Source organism: Trichoplax adhaerens, genomic scaffold, assembly GCF_000150275.1.
Source record: "Trichoplax adhaerens TRIADscaffold_6 genomic scaffold, whole genome shotgun sequence".
In the NCBI taxonomy this organism is placed as follows: domain Eukaryota; kingdom Metazoa; phylum Placozoa; class Uniplacotomia; order Trichoplacea; family Trichoplacidae; genus Trichoplax; species Trichoplax adhaerens.
The window spans coordinates 4,882,070-4,899,820 of NW_002060948.1; the positions used below are offsets into that span (position 1 = coordinate 4,882,070).

Consider the following 17,751-nt stretch of genomic DNA (forward strand, 5'->3'; position numbering starts at 1 on the left):
AATGATTATATGAACGATAATTAGACTAAATCTACACTAATAAATCGTAATTTCATTATAGTCAATTATTGTCAAGATAACTTTACTATTATTTTATCGCTCATTAAGAAGTAATTAGAGCAGAAACAAAACTTAAAATTAGGATACAAAGAAGCTCATAAATCGCTTGATAGTAATGTAGTGCAGTCCCAAAATAGATCATGTTTGTAGGTTAGATTCTGAGGGTTACTTATGTGTATATCAATAGAGCTGAATATTACAGGTAATCCTTAAAAAACGAACTAATGCAAGCGAAATGAACAAGAAACCAAAACCCAAGTTCTTGTTACAACTTTTGAAGCACTTTATAGCATCTAAGCAAATTTTAAATTACATACCGAGCAACAAAACATTCATATATCGATTACGACTCGTTATATCAAGCTAACGACTTCTGAGTAGGAGTAGTTGATCCAGTATAGTAGACTTAATATATTTAAAAGACAGTTTGATCGGGCATAATCTTTACTCAATTGGCTACAGATCTTCTTAAACTTAATGCTGACAGCATACTGTAGGTAGAATTTAATATCCTTCCTACACATAAGTAGCAGAAATGCTATACTAGATGCATAGAGTAGTCGATATAATTTTACTATCTACAATAAAATAGGATTACGCCGTAGTTGATTGGTTTCAACGTTGAAGGAACTAATAATCCGAACATTCTCTTTCAAAATCATTAAACAGATGATCAAGCTCAGTTAGACACCTCCTAAAGGAATTGACATAAACGAAGCACGCTATTTCTATTCTAAGTAAATAAAATAGCACCCTTCTTTATCCTTATTTATTTATCTAATAATGTCACACCATCTTGCATGTAAACCGAGGATAACTTTAATGATGAATGATCCCAAAATTAATTATTGTTACTAAAACCTTTCATCGAATAAAATTATTCGCAATAATTATATCGCTATCGTCTTCATAATCAGCTTAGAAAAGTAAAGATAAGCAAAGAAATACAAGTTTGGCCTTATGCATACCTAGTAGCTATGACGAACGTTTAAATGCATCTCTATAATTATAGTAAGCTTCTGATAGAGTGTCGATAAAGATTAATGTCTCTATAATTATAGTAGGATGCTGATAGAGTGTCGATAAAGATTAATGGATACTCTGTCTTACTTTCAAATAGACTTTAAAGTAGCGTTAACATTATGTATCGTGAATTATTAATTCGAGAAGAAATTGACTTAAATGAAAATAGAAGCTTACTTTGTTTTATTGCGCCATCCATTTCCTATTAATGATCAGCACAGAAACTAACTTGCAAAGTTTTATCTTGATTAGTAGACGAGAGATTTTAAAAAAATCATGACCATTCTTCTCGTAGAATATACCATCAATTTAATCTTATGCTTTCATCGTTTGTCGAAGGTAATATAAAATGATTAATACGTTATGTTTTAAACTTTGATAGTAAATACGATTGTATGTATTATTATCAATAGCGTGATTCAAATTTTAAACTGATCTTCACTCCAAGAATTAATTTCTTAAACATGCTTTAGATGCATCAAGTCCAATACAAATATCGAAATTTAGGGAGATGAATAAGGAAGACGGTAATACAACATAAAGAATAGAATCCAATTTTGCAATTAAATTCATGAAAGGCAATCGCCAATAGAGTTGAATAAGGATATATGGATTGAGACATTGTAAATAAATAAATAAAAATACGATCGTCTATAATAATGAATAACTTTTTTGACTAGCAACCTATTCAATTCAATTATTTCTTTTATATCTTTTATTTGAAATAAATTATATACAGTACGTGTTCGTAAAGGCATTATTTATAATTGATAGGCAATCACTGGCTGAAAATAGTTGATTTGATGAATAATCATCACATGTTCGAAATCACTTCAAACAATTCTTGCTAATAGTATGGAGGGCATCTAATTTTAGTTTGATCGTTACATAACAAAATTGTGATGTTACAGTTTATTATAAAACGATATTTAATAAGGATGAGGCGAAAATTTGTTCAATAAAATCTAAATTAACTACGATATTACTCAATTTGCCAATGTTGGCTGTCTAGGCACATGTTTCTTACAACATTATTTAAATGTTAACGAAAAAGCAATTCAACAGAATATAACGTTAATGCTTAGAAAAATTTCGTGCAAAATGATCCTAACTTTATAAAGATACCATTCAATTAGAAATTAAGGTCACTAAAAACCAGTTTGTGGCGATTTGCAGCAAATGATGATAAACCTCGTAATATCATAGCAAGGACTTGAGGCCAAATCTAACTTTAATATCTTTTATTTATACGATAAGATAATTATTTAACTAGACAGTGCATCAAAGTTTATCAAAATTTAATTTGAAATTATTCAGATACGATAATAAAGCCATCCAGGCGGTACAATGCCATAGCTTTATAAAATTTCCTTCAACGTAATTTAACACTAGGGCGAAATAGCCTCTTAACTGGTAATTCAATCTAATTGATCTAACTACACACTACGAAAGTACTATTTAGGCATTCTGATATACTAATTTTTAGATTTTTCTTCGATACGATTGAATTTGAAGATGAAATAGTTTATCAAAATATACTGCAAACTTATCGATGTAATTTATTCACTGCGAAGATATTATTTAGGAGATATAATAGCTTTATGCATTCCCCCTAGATGCGATTCGACACTACAATAAAATAAAAAATTGAAATTTTAGTAGCATCCCATTGATACAATTTAGATACTACGAAGTAACTATTTTGGCCCACTACGTTATCATTTTCTATAATTCTCTCTGATATGAAACTCTAGGATAAATTTTTTTAATTGTTCATTTTACAAAGCTTCTTGGAGTCCATTCGATTAAAATTTTCTAAACACAATCTAGACTGGATAATGAAAGTACTAGAAGTTTCAATATATCAAGATTTATCAGAAATCGACCACCACAATTTAAATAAATAATTTAATCAATTTAACATCGTACATGTTTCATAGCTAAGTAATAATCTATTTTTACATCATTTCATCTTCCATGATGATCTAACTACCCAAAATATCCCAAGCTTAATACTAATCTGCTAGATACAATTAAAACTTAACGATGATAATACTCAGGACATCATCAAAGTGGGCTTGTAAAAATATCGATATTAGTTCTTATCCTGATGATCGTTTTATTTTGTACGGCTATCCAGAAATGTACTAGTTAGCAACTGTTCTCGCTGACAGGTTGATCAGTGCAGGAAATAGTTTATGCCATTGTTTTATTTTGATTTTACATTTTGTTTACATAAACAAATGACATTAGAATCTAAAAAGAATTAGTTATCAATTAATAATTATTGATCTTATTGTTTAGTTATTTATCATCTAGTTTACGAATTCTTTTCTATTGTTTAGATTTTATAATATAGCTTTAATCTAGTACTTTATTATTTGCCGACATCATGAATCGTAGCGTTGGCGTCCTTGAATAGATCTATTATAAACGTTCAAATAAATTGCCGTTACCCTAAGGTAGTTAAATAACTTAGGAATGATAGTTCATTTGAGTAAATCGCTAGCCTTATCTATAGTATCCACTATGATTGAATCAATCGATTGCAGCAACCATAAGCGGACACACAGCTAGTTAAAATGAATGATTATAAGTTATAGACATCTGCTACACTTATAATTCATGAATATGTTCGTAAAGTCTTATCTAATTTCAATTCTATCCCTTAAACTCGAAAATAGTGTCAGTTATTGATCAAAATCTAGTTCAAGATCGCCTAGATCGCATTTCAAGATAAGCACAAGTGCATAATCAGACTCAGCTGCTATGAGTGAATTGATTTCTTTCAACTAATTGCTAAGGTTGCCTTAGATCATGTAATTTGAAAAACAAGGCCAAACTACTATGGTATTACTTATCATGAACCTGATATATAAAACTTAAACCGATAACGGTCATGTAATTATTGTATAGCATGTTAGGTTTCTTTTAGTAGTCTATAGCACATAATGACTCAATCTAAACTTTACGAATTGAAATAATTGCACTAAGTACGCCATACCTCGTGTTTGAATAGCTGCTAGAGTGAAATCATGAGAGCAATTAACAGATTAAGAGATACTTTCCGGCCGGTTCAGGGGTATAATTTGAAAGGAATACCGAAAAACCGATAGAATTACTTTCTAAACGGAATATTTTACTTCACCCACCAATAATTATAATCTGTACTATGAGGTTATTTTAACAGCTTTTTAAAAGATATCGTAGCTCTTCGACCTCAACTTGGGCTATCAAAATTAATAAGTTAGTCATAAACGACTGCAGTGATATCCAGATAATCGATTGAGTGTCTATGGCTATGATAAAGCACGATTTCGGTTTTCTGCGCAATAATTGGTTATATGAATAAAACTACTCGACCATGAATATCACCGTAAGGCTAACATGCTGTAAGTAATAATTCAGGAACAACCTTTATGAGTTATATCTAGCTGAACTATCGGTAGCTGTATTATATAGTATAGGTCTATAAATAAAATACTAGCTATTAAGTGAAATAAAAGACTGCAGATATCGTAATAAAAATATGACGTTGTCTAGCAGTATTGACAAATGAATTCTAACCAATCGATAGCGATATCTATTTTTATTGGCTTATTCCTTTTAACATATATGACCACATTACCCAAAACTGTACATTAAAGTTGAATAGCGACGATAACTATTAATAACAGAAAGAAAAAACGAAATGTATTAGCATAGTCACAGGCAAATTCTTATACAATATCTCGTATGTTTTAATAGATGGAAAGAACAGACTTATATCACAAATAGAACATGTTATAGCCGAAAATGTTGGTATTCCAGATAACTTATCAAATTATAATAATCGTATAGCGCTAAATAGGCGATTAATTGACAGCCTCATAACTGAGTCATGTAATATAAACGGTGAACAAATTGTTGATGCTTGAGCTAAATAGTTTTGTATTTTTAGTGCGTTTCAGTCATAATGTTCTATCTTAACAATTGGAGAATGATGTTTCATTAGTACAGATTGACCAAATTGCCAATAGTACCAATAGTAAATATTCGCTATAGATGATTCAATCGCACATGTGTAGTCCACTTTACAGATTTGTATATTAATAGGTTAAAATCGTTAATTCCCAACTAATTTACAAAGTAGATCTAGTTTGTTAGCCATGTAACACAACAATAATAGAATTTTGACATGAATAAACAATATGAATTAGAGCGTATTCCTCATCTACAACATTATGATAAATTTCCTGTATCGGAATAGCGTAATACACCGTACTTAGTAACGGCGGTGAAAAAAATGATAATATACTAGACTATCAATTAGTTAAATGGTTTATGACAATTCGCATGACCTCGATACGAGAGGCCAATCACTGGTTTTACTAATATCACATATAATTGGTCGGTTTACTTCTTTGCACGATACAATTGAAGTATAAGAAGAATACAGTACTATAAATTTACGTCCAAGAAAAAATTTGTTCGTATCTCAAAATGTATCACAAATCTGATGGAAGGATCACGAATATGGTGAAATGTGAATACGTCATCGTCATCATTAAGGCAATTCATGTAATTTAGGAAGGTCCTTTACACATCAGAAAAATGTCAAAAGAATAATGGGTTCTATTAAAATGTATCATATAGTTAATTCTATTACTTATAGCGTAAGCAAATGTTAATCTCCAGATAACTACAATTTCGTATTGACATCTACAATGTGAAATCAGTATAATATGTGAGTTTTACAATCTTTTACAGTATCCTAAAAAAAATCCATTAATTTTTTTCATAATATTCATACAATGGCAACCTCTGATAATTGACAATTAATAAAACTACATCAGACATCACACTAAAATCCACCTGGTGGAAATACACCTTGATGATGATCATTAAATAGCATTGGTGGTGCGGTAAACCATGCCGGAACTGGTGGTTGACCTGACGCCGCTGCCGAAGCTGCTGCCGCTGCAGCATTACCTGATCGTGTCCACTCGTATGCCACTTGGTCAATCATGTTGCGTGATAAGGTTTGACGCAAACCTTCTTGGCTGTAAAATTGCATCATACGTTGCAATTCAGGGTTCATACTAAAAGCATTCGATGGTATATTACCCATTGCTAAATTTGATAATACTTCAGGTGGAATATAAGAACCATTTAGTAACGGAGACATGAAATTATTCTCAATCGGGTGAATACCAGTTGGGCCAAGTTGACTATGTAATGCGGGCATGCCATATTGATGAATAGGGTGCATCGCTAGAGATGACGGATCAACATGATGATGCTGATGTTGAAGAGGATTACCGTGGAGCATTCCGGAATGGCATTCATTGCTTGCCATTAGCGGATTTTGAAATTGAAGTAAGCCATTTCCATTATGAATATTTGGCAATGATGGCAAAGTATTCGCCGCCATATTATGACCATGCATATAATAATTGTTAGTTGGATTTACATTACCGTACTGCGTAAATCGATTAGCAGCAACATTATGTACTGATGGTAAATTTCTTTCCTGAATGGCATTGCGAACGGTATTACTTTCTTCACGATCAGCCGAAACATCTTGCGGCTTGAAGGCAGATTTTGTTGGAGTCGATCCCTCAGATACAGGTACTCTTTTTTCATCGCTTTTCTCCTAATAGCAGCAATTAAACAATAAAACATCAGCTGTTAACTTCAATTTTTAATGTATTTTTTATTCATAAACTGAGTCATCAATAATAATCATCATTATTGTAGTAATACAGTTAGCTAAATTGTAATATTACGCTCACCATTTCAGGCCTAGACTTCTTATCTTGCTTTACAGCTATTGCACTAGTCGTAGTGGTTGATGTAGTCGGTGTCGATGTTGCACTTGTCCCCTTTATTTCCATTTGTTTCAATGGCGTGAAAGATAAATCTGTGCGAGCTGATCCTATTGTTCCTTTCATATGATGAAGACGCTTAACAAATCGCGCTGATGTACTAACATGAATGCTTTCTTGATCTTTACTACTGTTTCTATTTGTTCTTTGCGCGTTTCCGTTAATAGGTTCTTCAGTAGTATTCGTACTGCTTGTGCTTGAGTTATCGTCAGTATCGCTATCGCTACTAACAGATTTCTATACAGCGCAGAATAATCAAGAAATGACTCTAAATTATCTTAAATACATCTATTTTTAGATTCCAAGCAGTTCTTGAACTAACCTGGCTTTGCACCTTCTTTTTCGATCGTTTACGTCGTCTGTTATCAATCGACTTATTAGCAGCACGTTTGGTGCTCGTAGTCTTAGTTGGAACTCTTCCTCTTCTCTTCGGTTTTTGTTCGACGAGCGATCCATTACTACTGGAAGGGCTACATGCAATAGCATTAGATCCAGTAACATCTTGGCGATGTACACCATTATCAACTGATGATGAATCACTATTGCTTGGTGAAGATCTATTACGCGTGAAGCGACTACTATGCCGATTATTCCCATTATCAACTTTTCGCGGCCTTCTGCGTTTTACTTCCATCTGTAGAAAGGGTTTAGAGGCATTTTAAAACGTTGTAATATAACGAAAAATTAACTTTGCGAGACGCTTTCAATATTAAATGATCACTTGATTGTTACCTCATCCTTCTTTCTTTTTTCTTTTTCTTTTTCCTTTTCTCTTTCGTATAATTTTAGTAATTGAGCCGGCGGCTCAACAGAATCAGGAATTGATTTCATTTCTCCATACTTTTTAAAGTATATTCTACAATCATCACAAAGTAACTGCTTATCAACACCGGAATGGTGCCAACTGCGTGATGTAGTAGAATAACAATGTCGACAACAATACAAGCGACGATCTCTATCGCCTTCTTCACCAGTCAAACCATCTTCACTAGCAGAACCAAGATCAGCTATAATTATTATTATAAAAGCTAAACATCAATTTAAACCACCTTAGTAATAACAATTCATAATAAATTGTTGAAAAAGTTATTCTAAGCGAAGTAAATTATTTATTTCACTTACGAAGTTCAGATTTATTATTTCTAATCTTTGTAGCGCGCGGCGCTCGCTGACGTCTAATATTACGACGATGTTTTCGATAGGCTTTGGCATTAGTTGCGCCCTTTGTTTTCTTCCAGTGATAGTAAAATTCTATCAAATCACCCTATTATCAAGTAGAATGACAGTGAATAAACAAACCGATGATTTGTTAGTACAAATGTATACAATCGAACAATGGTCTTTAATGTCCAAATTGCAATAGGATACGTTGCAATCTTTAGGTAGACTACGTAGTTGCGGTTAACTCGTACCGTGTCTTTCTCAGAAAACAGCTCTTTACGTATTCGATGAAAATTTTTGCCGTATAGTCTTAATCCTTTGACGAAGCGTTTCTAGATTTATCCAATTTACAACAAAAGTGAATGCATACGGTTAATAATGTAGTACAAGATATTTATTGAAACAGTAAAAGCCGATCATAAAAATTTACTCTAATTGCATTTACCGTATCATCATCATTCCAAACTTTAAGAAAAGATTTCGGGAGCGGTCTTTCAGTTAGACTCTTCATAGCTGAGTCAGTATCGAAATGATTTTCATAGAGCTATTTTTATAAGTCAATACTTGATTACTGCCATGGTCTAATTACTTAAATATTGCGGTAACATAATACAGAACGGAAATAATTAATCTTACCTTCATTAATGCGTTATATTGCACGACACAGTCCGATATCTATTAAATTGTAGAATATTTGCAACATTAATAACAATACTACTGTAATATAAAATATACAGTATATTCAACTAATTAACTAACAGATAATAAGCACAACCTACCAGATAATCGCTATCCTCGGTTTTACCCTGCGCTAAACCTGCATAACCAGTAACTAAGCTTCTATTTATCATAAACATAACAAATACAGTTAAATCGTATAATCAAACAATGAAGAACGTATTATTGCAAAATTTACTTTGCAGCCTCTAGGTAGCTATCGATATCTTCTTCTTCATCTGGTGGTGCCCAAACCTAAATAAACAAACAGTGTATATTCCTATTACTCATAGCTAAATAAAATCTTTATAAAATAGTACTTCAATAGTAACGAACCTTAGTCTCATAGGTGTTATCATCATAAGAATCAATCGAAGATATAGGTCTTAACTCTGGCAATGCAACCTAAACCGCGAAATACAACATTAACAATCAGCGAAAATATTTTCAGCATCACATTAACTCTAAGTTGTATGCAGATGAAAGTTCTCCTATGGAGGATGAAACAATCAATACGATTATAATTACCTGATGGCTTGGTCCTATACGAATTTCCCCTTGTGTATTGGCTAAACGTCTATCAACCAGATATCACAATATTATCAAACAATGCGACTAGGAATAGTCATGGAAATTAAATTCGATAAATTATCTATAAAATTTACTAACCTAGTTTCTGGATTATAACCATATATATAGAAAAATGTATCTGGCTTGGATACCATGTCACGAAGACTATTTACATCTGGCATTTGTTCTACATCACATTTTCCTCTACAATAGCAATGGAAAGATACGAAGTATGAATTTAAAATTTCGATATGCAATGATAGCAATGTGTTAATCAACTCTTGCAACCAACCTTAACGCCGAGGCAGGGAACATATCCTTGGTATTTGAAGAAAATAATTCCCTTTGCTTAACAGAAAGTTCATTTAGAACACGATGGAGACCATCTGTTCCTCCATTATCTGCATCACGATCTTGCCTTAACGTGTGATAAACTGAGTGGGGGACTTCCGAAGAGCGGTAGTACCATTGAACTGTTACTTGTAAGCATTGCTTTGTCTATAAAGTAAGACAATGGCACAATAATTTAATATCATAAAATTGATATAAAACTTTACAACTTTGATTATTAACCACGTAAGGCTATCAATTATCGATCTAAGTCTTTATAGTACTGTACTAAAAATTGTAGCTAACAGAAAAAAGTATATCCAATAGTAAAAAATTATAATACAATAATTAGAAAAACTAAATCGCAATTTGCTTGTTATTCCATTTTAAGAATATCAGTTACTATCAAGAAAATTAAATATTTCTAATAAAACAGAAATAACTCCTGACTTTCAATTAATTGTATTGATAGTTTATGTATCAACAGTAACGTTGATTGAGTTTAACTTCGCCTTGTCTAAGACGACTAAAGACAGTATTAATAGCATAAACAGTAAACGGAAAATAGAAAAAGGAAAGAAGTCATTATTAATCGTCCTATGATGCAACGATAATCCATCTCCGTTATCGATAAGACTTTACGATGACAATACAATATATGACAAAGTATTCCAACTCTTATCTTGGTATTAATCTTGACTGAAGACTACTGTCACTCAAATCGCTTTATTACAACTACTATCTCGGACGGTAATATTCATATCGTTTAGTATGATAGTTTTTTCAATGTAAGAGAAATCAATTGCAAACAGGCCTCAATTCGCGCTACTGAATTACAGGTACAATGTTATAGGCATTAGTATGTATGAACTAATAAATCAAGCAAAAAGCATCAATATTGGTGATACTATAGCAGCGCTTATAAAGATATTTGTCATCATCATTTTAACAGAAGTAACATTACTTGTACTGCACAGCATAACAATTAATAATAACTCTAACATAATTCACTATTATAATTTTTATATATTGTACCAATATCTGCTTAATTTTTAACAGAAACAACTTAAGTCGTCCTAAATGTACAGTATGGGTTATTACCGAATCTAAAATAATTCTTATTATAATTAATATTGTTATTATTTAATTGCAATAAGTTAAATTCCAAATATTTTACAACATACCATATGAAATTCTTTAATACTACAAATGTAATAAGGCTGATCGACGCGTTGATTTTCGATGTAAGCACAATCTGTAAATGGAAAATACAATTAAGAATACATGACTATTTCGTTTTTGAAAACCTCTTGCATTACCATTTATCTAGGCGATTTAATCATTTTGAGATCAGAATGATAAAAATTTTAAATATCAAGGTAAAACTCAGTCAAGCGAATTCTACTAGAAAAGTATAAGGTAAATATAAACAGCGTAGAATATGAACAGTTTTAAAAGATAACCCCCCCCCCGTTCAATCATAAAACCACTGATGTAAATCAACTTGTAAAATTGCAAAATATTCAATCAAAATATTCAGTTGGTTAATACTGAAAATTATCTCTATAATTGATCCAATACTGCACAGTACCAATATTATCGAGATGATGACGTGATCTAAGAATTACAAAGCTTAATATTTTAATATTAAAGCGATTTAAAATAAGGTAGGATAACTCTTTTCACTACTAATGCAAGTACAGTAGATATACTTCATATACCATACTATAGCTGTATCAAAGCACTACAACGAACTACACAATGTTTCTTATATTAAGCATACAAACGGAAAAAAATGTATCAAGAGTTTACGGTGCAGTAATTTGAAACGTCCATTGTACATGTAAGATAGTAACTGATTTCATTTAGCAATCAATAATATAATTCATGATTGTAACTGGATGTAGGTACAAAGATTGAACCAAATTTACACAAAATCTGCTCAACTGCAGGACGTCCGTCTATTATGATAATCACTTTTCCTTTACGCTCGAAGAAAAGTTTGATTTCACAATATCATTCATGTTGAATTGAAGCAAGGAAATACAGTAAGATTATGTCATCAATTATACAGTATGTCCCCCCTCCAAAAGAAGAAATTAACAACAGAATTACGTTTTTTAGGAAATTGTTCATTAAACCCTTCAATATAACTCAATGAAACAGTGACAGTATTATTATGCGCTCGGACAATATGGAATAAGTTGAATCAAGATTGCACAACATCATAAATGGTAAAATCTACTCATAAAGTAACAATCTGGAAAAAATCGTAACCCACGATCTAGATTGCCGATGGACAGCACTTAAGACATTGGAAAATTACACTAATCTTCATGATATCACAGTTTAATACGTTATTACCGACTCCAATTGACTTTCCTCAATAAAGTTGTTTATAGTCAATAGTTGGATAATGACCATTTTATAAATTCTAAAATACATTTTAAATGTTCTTTGTGAATTGATTACGTAATCAATAACATTCTCAATATTATAATGCAATTTTATTAGAAATCCTTCATCAACTTCTGTAATTCTATGTCAAAAGCCCGAGATTAAACAATGCTTCCCTATAACATCACGAACAAAAGGCAATCAGTACCATTCCAAGTACTTCAATAAAGTAAGCTCTTTGCAAGAAGTCTGCACTGGAATATACTGTAGTCGAATGTTATATCATCAAAATTGTTATGTTGTAGTCTAAGGGAATGAGTTAAGTTCGAAATAGTTATAATTATTCACTTGGAGTATTAACAATTCAATATCTAGCGCATATGGTAATTAAAGAGAACGGCAGGTGAATTTTGACAATTTTTTTTTTCTAATCATTTAACATCAAAGAGAGCATGCGATTGCAATAGTCAATATGATTCTACGGCACATTACAACAGAAAAGGCAATTAAGATTTTACAGTAATAATACCATCATGCGTAATATCCCATAGGAAAATAAAGAAACAGGCGTAAAAACTGAAAAGAATATAAAGCCTTAAGCGCTAATGTTGTCAATTTGACACGATCAGTTTATACTTCTTCCACTGGTGACGACGAGTTCCATTTTTAATCAGCTTATTACACTACTGGTCTGTGAATAAGATACGACTAAGTACTTTTTTGACTGCACGGCATTGTCGTATACCAGAGTAGATCAGCATAGGCATAGTAATTTTATTTAAAACAGTATCATTAAAAAAGAAATGGACGTCCTGTTTTTTTGATTCGTAAAAGGAAGCTAAAGTATCGTCAGATCGTCGTATCTTACAGTACCATTTGTCGATTAATGATATACCATAGTTCATTAACTTGTACATTAATTGTAGCCTACACTTGTACAATAGCTATCTCCGTCATAAATTACGATAAAAACTTAGTCATATCCTACAGCAATGTACCAGATTCGATGCCAAAATCTGACGCCATTGAACAACTGGCAAACATTATCATAGTTAACATCAACCAAGTTTTATATATTTTATTTACATTTTATTCTACAGTAGAAAGACTAAACTCATCATTTAGCCTAGAAATAGTTAATAACATTTCATCGATTCTACTGGACCGTAGAGCGTACACTCATGAATTCTATTATTTCACTTTCTTATCTAACTCATACTCTCCCGTATGATAAAACTAACGTCCGCATTCAATTGCTTTCGAAATTAAGACAGTAATGCTTTTAAATTTGACCCCAAACATCCAACAACAGTCATAGTCCAAATCAACAATAATGCTAAATGATGGAAAAAAATACACGATCTATACCAGTCGATGATATTATTGAATCCTATATTGAAAGTATCGTATGATAGAACTACAGTGTGTTGTAAATTGGGGATCGACTTTGGATTAAGATACTTTTTAAAACATATCAGTCATTCAAGTTTTGCATAATATTTCGGAAAAGTTAATAAAAGACTCTACAACTTGACGGTAATATTACTATTTTTTAATTAAAGGTTATTCCACTGTCTGATAATTAAGATTACAATAGGATTGTATTTGGGTAGGCGATTTTCGTCAAGATAGTGACAAAGACAGATAACCTGTCTATTAATCAAGATTATCGGAAGAATGTTGCCAGTAGATGATGTCATTTAAGGACATTAAAGAAAGGCGGCGAAAGTAAAAGCAGTCAAGCTGACAAGTTTGCCCTAGTGTACCTCTAGCTCGTTATAAATATTAACCAGTCAAAATTACAACTTTTGCTATAAAATACAGTACAATAAATCAGTAGCGTAGAGAGGGATTACGTGTATCCCAATGATAGCCTATTTGATCATTCAACGTTTAAAGGATGATAAAATCGCTTTTGGTACAAGTCAGCGACTTGAAAAATTCACACTAAAATCTTAACACATTTATATATTTACTAGATGATCATTGTAAAATGGTCTCATAACACTATTATTCCTGTTATGACAAATTGAACTTGTGTGTTATGTAGAGAGAAGAATTTCTCTTCTATTAACTTAATATAGTCATCTGTAATAGCTTTGGCATAAGGACAATTTTAGAATAACTTTATCAACTGTTTCCTGTATGAGTGATTGTCAGTGTCAAATGAGGCAGCATAAAAAGAAGTTCAAACTCGATGGCATAGAGTTCATGTATACGGGTGTCAAAAATGCTGTGGAAATTCTCTTTCAGACAGATCGTCTTTTCACTGTTTCTTTTTGATTCCATCACTCATACGTCATAGAATTATTTATTTCAAAATTCACCAGCAAACTATTTAATGGAAAAAATTATAACCCAAGTACACTAGAGATACGACAATACTCGAGACTGCATAGAATAGAATAAAACTGCAAAGTCCAGTTAAATTCAACTTTAAAGTCATATTCCATTGGCAGTGGCCAAAGTTAAACACGTAGCCAATCTAAGTACTAAAGTATATATTCCTAGATATTATACACTTCATTAAAATTAGGATCAAGTCTAGCATATGGACTATACAGTATACACTACAGTACATGATTGATAAAACTGTTATGTAAACTGTTTGTAAAAATCAATACTGTAGGGACAATCATTCCTACGCTGCATAATATAACATCGGTTACAGCACAAGCAACCAATAAACATACTTTAGGATCGAATGATCACCTTTAATTAATTCAAAGTAGAATAAGATTAATAGCAATTGCATACGAATGGATAAAACAACCTAATGGGAAGTAAAGGGGGGGGGGAAATAATCATGGTTCAAAAAGCGTTTAAAACTACGATCTCAAGTGTTCTACATTGCACACGGACTCTAATTTTAACCCATTTGCAATCATCTACGGTAGGACAGACCAATCTGTTAATTAATTCAATTTAATTCAACTACCCCATAACATCCTAGACTGTAGTATCCTGAACGTTACCAAGGCTGTATTTACTCATGTAAAGTAAAGGGAGTCCAATGGTAATTTGCTTTATCCTTGCACAATCAAAACTGATTGCGTTCGGTTTAGTCATTGTAGTTAATTTGGGTTAAGGCCGCACTCATAGTTATGCGGTAGTGCACATAATTATCCGTGCGTCGTAAAGTAAACCTTTACAGTGGTACGTCTGGTAAACAATAACTGACGATCTATTGCATAGTAGGTAACTTGAAATTCCCGATTTTAAAGAAAAAGCATGACAAAAAATTACAAAATCAAGTCAACTGTGAATATAGGCTATTGCAGAAAGAGAAAAAATATTTTTTGCATTTATCAAATTATCAATTATCGTCCAGTTATCAGCTTCATAATATGCTAAGACAATCGGAAGCAGTACTAGAGAAAAGATGCCATATCATAAAGGCAGCGAATTTATTACTGCAATGTGTAAGTCTTAATATAAAAAAGTCTAGGCTTAAATGCCAAATTAATCCATTCGTGTTGAATAAATGTGCGCCTCTTCATATTAAGACTTTTAAAACTGTAAATACTGCCAGTCGTACTTTTTTAGTTCATTTCATCTAAGATCACGTAGCCAACCAATATGGCCATTATTTCCGTTGTTAACATTACCAAAACTAAATTCCTATGCAATATTATGTTAGTATGAAGATCGAGATCAACGTTCGATTACGTCCATACTCATAAGACTATATACTGTAGGCCGTTTTATCCTCCCAAAATTCAATTCTTTCTTGCTCTATAATCATCTAAGTACGAAAGCGTACCAACACACTATGCGATTGATAATTCTAAAATATTGCATACGTGTGACTACACAAGCGCAATTTTATCATCATGTACAGTTGAAAATGTCGTGAATCCGACGATATTGATTTGGTATACTGTAAGTACCTTAAAGTGAGAATTTAATCCTTTGATACATCGTACAAAATTATTGTTACAAATAATGTGCACTGCAGTACATTGAGTAAGTTAACTGATATCAACTCTATAGATATCATGATTACTAATCCATTATGGTACACGGCATTGCACAAATGTAGAATGGACGAAGAATGAAATGCAGAAATTCGTAGTTGACAGGACAGTACAGTAATATGTACGTCGGGGCAAGTCTTTTACCAATCGATAGGTAAAATTCAAAACTTTACAGTTAAATAGACAGCAGTACGTTGAGAAAGTCTCTTTTTCAACAGATGTGAAAACAAAGTACCGTAGAGTAGATCGACTAAAGGTATTAATTACACATAATTGCTACCACTAGCAAGCACTTCCAATACGGCCACAAGCTGTGATCTCATTCTATCCAAATCCAGATTGTTAAGATTCTCACTGCGATCGTTTATTAACGACAGACGTATCTTAGCCGTTCCATCCTGCTGTTTACTAGTCAATAATAATTGCCTACGATAGTCCGATCACCAAGTGTAAAAAATACATTAATGTAAATGACTATCATTGAAGTCAGGATAGTAGACTAGATACTAGACTTTCTATCATCAATTTTTCTACCCTGTAACGTCAGGATAATTCAATTGAATGAGAAAAGATGATAAGAGGTGAAAAAAAAAAATAATTTACAGCGGATAATTATCCAAAATACTCAAAAGTGCAATCAATCTTGTACTACCGGCAAGGAAAAGTAGGCTAGAAGTCAGTGGAAGGAAGGTTTTTGACGACAAGCAAGGAGATAAAACAAGATTATTCAGAATGAAATCTTGTTGACGTAATACAATTGAAAGATTGATCACAGATACTTGATTGACTTTCTACCCGCAGAAATTATACGCATACTTTCAATCAGAAATTGATTGATACAAATATGGACAAAAAAAAAGAAAATTAAGTAAAGAAATGAAATTGATCGTAAGATTGGTGAATGGCAAAAATAGGGGGAAAAAAAAAAGATTATTAATAGTTCATTACTCTTTGAAGGGGAAGTCACGATGAAAAGAGATTAGCAAACACTTTTTTTGCTTACCTCCCGGTTTGTAATAAACGTCGTCATCAGAAGTATAGGTTAAAGAATTAACTTTGGCATTACTATTCTTTTTGGATGGACGATCTTCTCCTTTCCTTTCCGTTAATTTTCTCTCATTCCTAAAATGGGATTGAACATGATCGACGTCTTCGCCCCTATCTTCCCTACGGCAAGCTAGTTTGCCATTACTTGCGCTCGGTTTGTTAATACGAAAACCATTGATAGCATGATTGGATTTGCAGGTATTTTCTTGAATAGTATTCTCGGCGGTCTTGACTATACATGTCGTCTCGTTAACAATTCCATTCACAGGCGAAGAAGGCTCTTGCTTCATAGCATCAGCCATTACGCTACAAAGGTTTGTAACCTAGTTAATCATGAATTGAATCCAGATTTAGTGAAGTCTTGCAAGTAGAAAGTTTTGTATCGCAATCGCGATCTCAACGATTACTTAGCTTAGTAATAATAATAATAATAATAATAATAACAATAGGTAATATCAAGGTAAGAGAGAAAATGTCCAGGATACCGAAAATCGTTGGATCAAGTGGAGCAATGTTGTACTCTATCCTACTGTCCTATACCGTACTGTACCTGACTGGAATCTCGATAACTGCCAAACAAACAATCAGCTATTTCAAATGAT

At 32.3% G+C, this 17,751-nt stretch overlaps 2 protein-coding genes across 2 annotated transcripts; both read right to left on the bottom strand.

The window, feature by feature from the left end:
• Positions 1-5,926: 5,926 nt before the first annotated feature.
• Positions 5,927-13,151, bottom strand: TRIADDRAFT_57654 (uncharacterized protein; the record flags this gene model as incomplete). Its single annotated transcript, XM_002113802.1, has 15 exons — positions 5,927-6,718; positions 6,858-7,187; positions 7,273-7,584; positions 7,683-7,957; positions 8,073-8,214; positions 8,363-8,443; positions 8,748-8,786; positions 8,891-8,951; positions 9,028-9,083; positions 9,165-9,233; positions 9,357-9,405; positions 9,498-9,602; positions 9,691-9,896; positions 10,913-10,983; positions 13,124-13,151. The coding sequence occupies 15 exons, from the start codon at positions 13,149-13,151 to the stop codon at positions 5,927-5,929; spliced, it is 2,616 nt and encodes an 871-aa protein (XP_002113838.1).
• A 2,526-nt stretch (positions 13,152-15,677) lies between these two features.
• On the bottom strand, positions 15,678-17,451 carry TRIADDRAFT_57655 (uncharacterized protein; the record flags this gene model as incomplete). Its single annotated transcript, XM_002113803.1, has 3 exons — positions 15,678-15,746; positions 16,016-16,077; positions 17,106-17,451. 3 exons carry the CDS (start codon positions 17,449-17,451, stop codon positions 15,678-15,680), a joined length of 477 nt encoding a protein of 158 aa, XP_002113839.1.
• Positions 17,452-17,751: the final 300 nt, after the last annotated feature.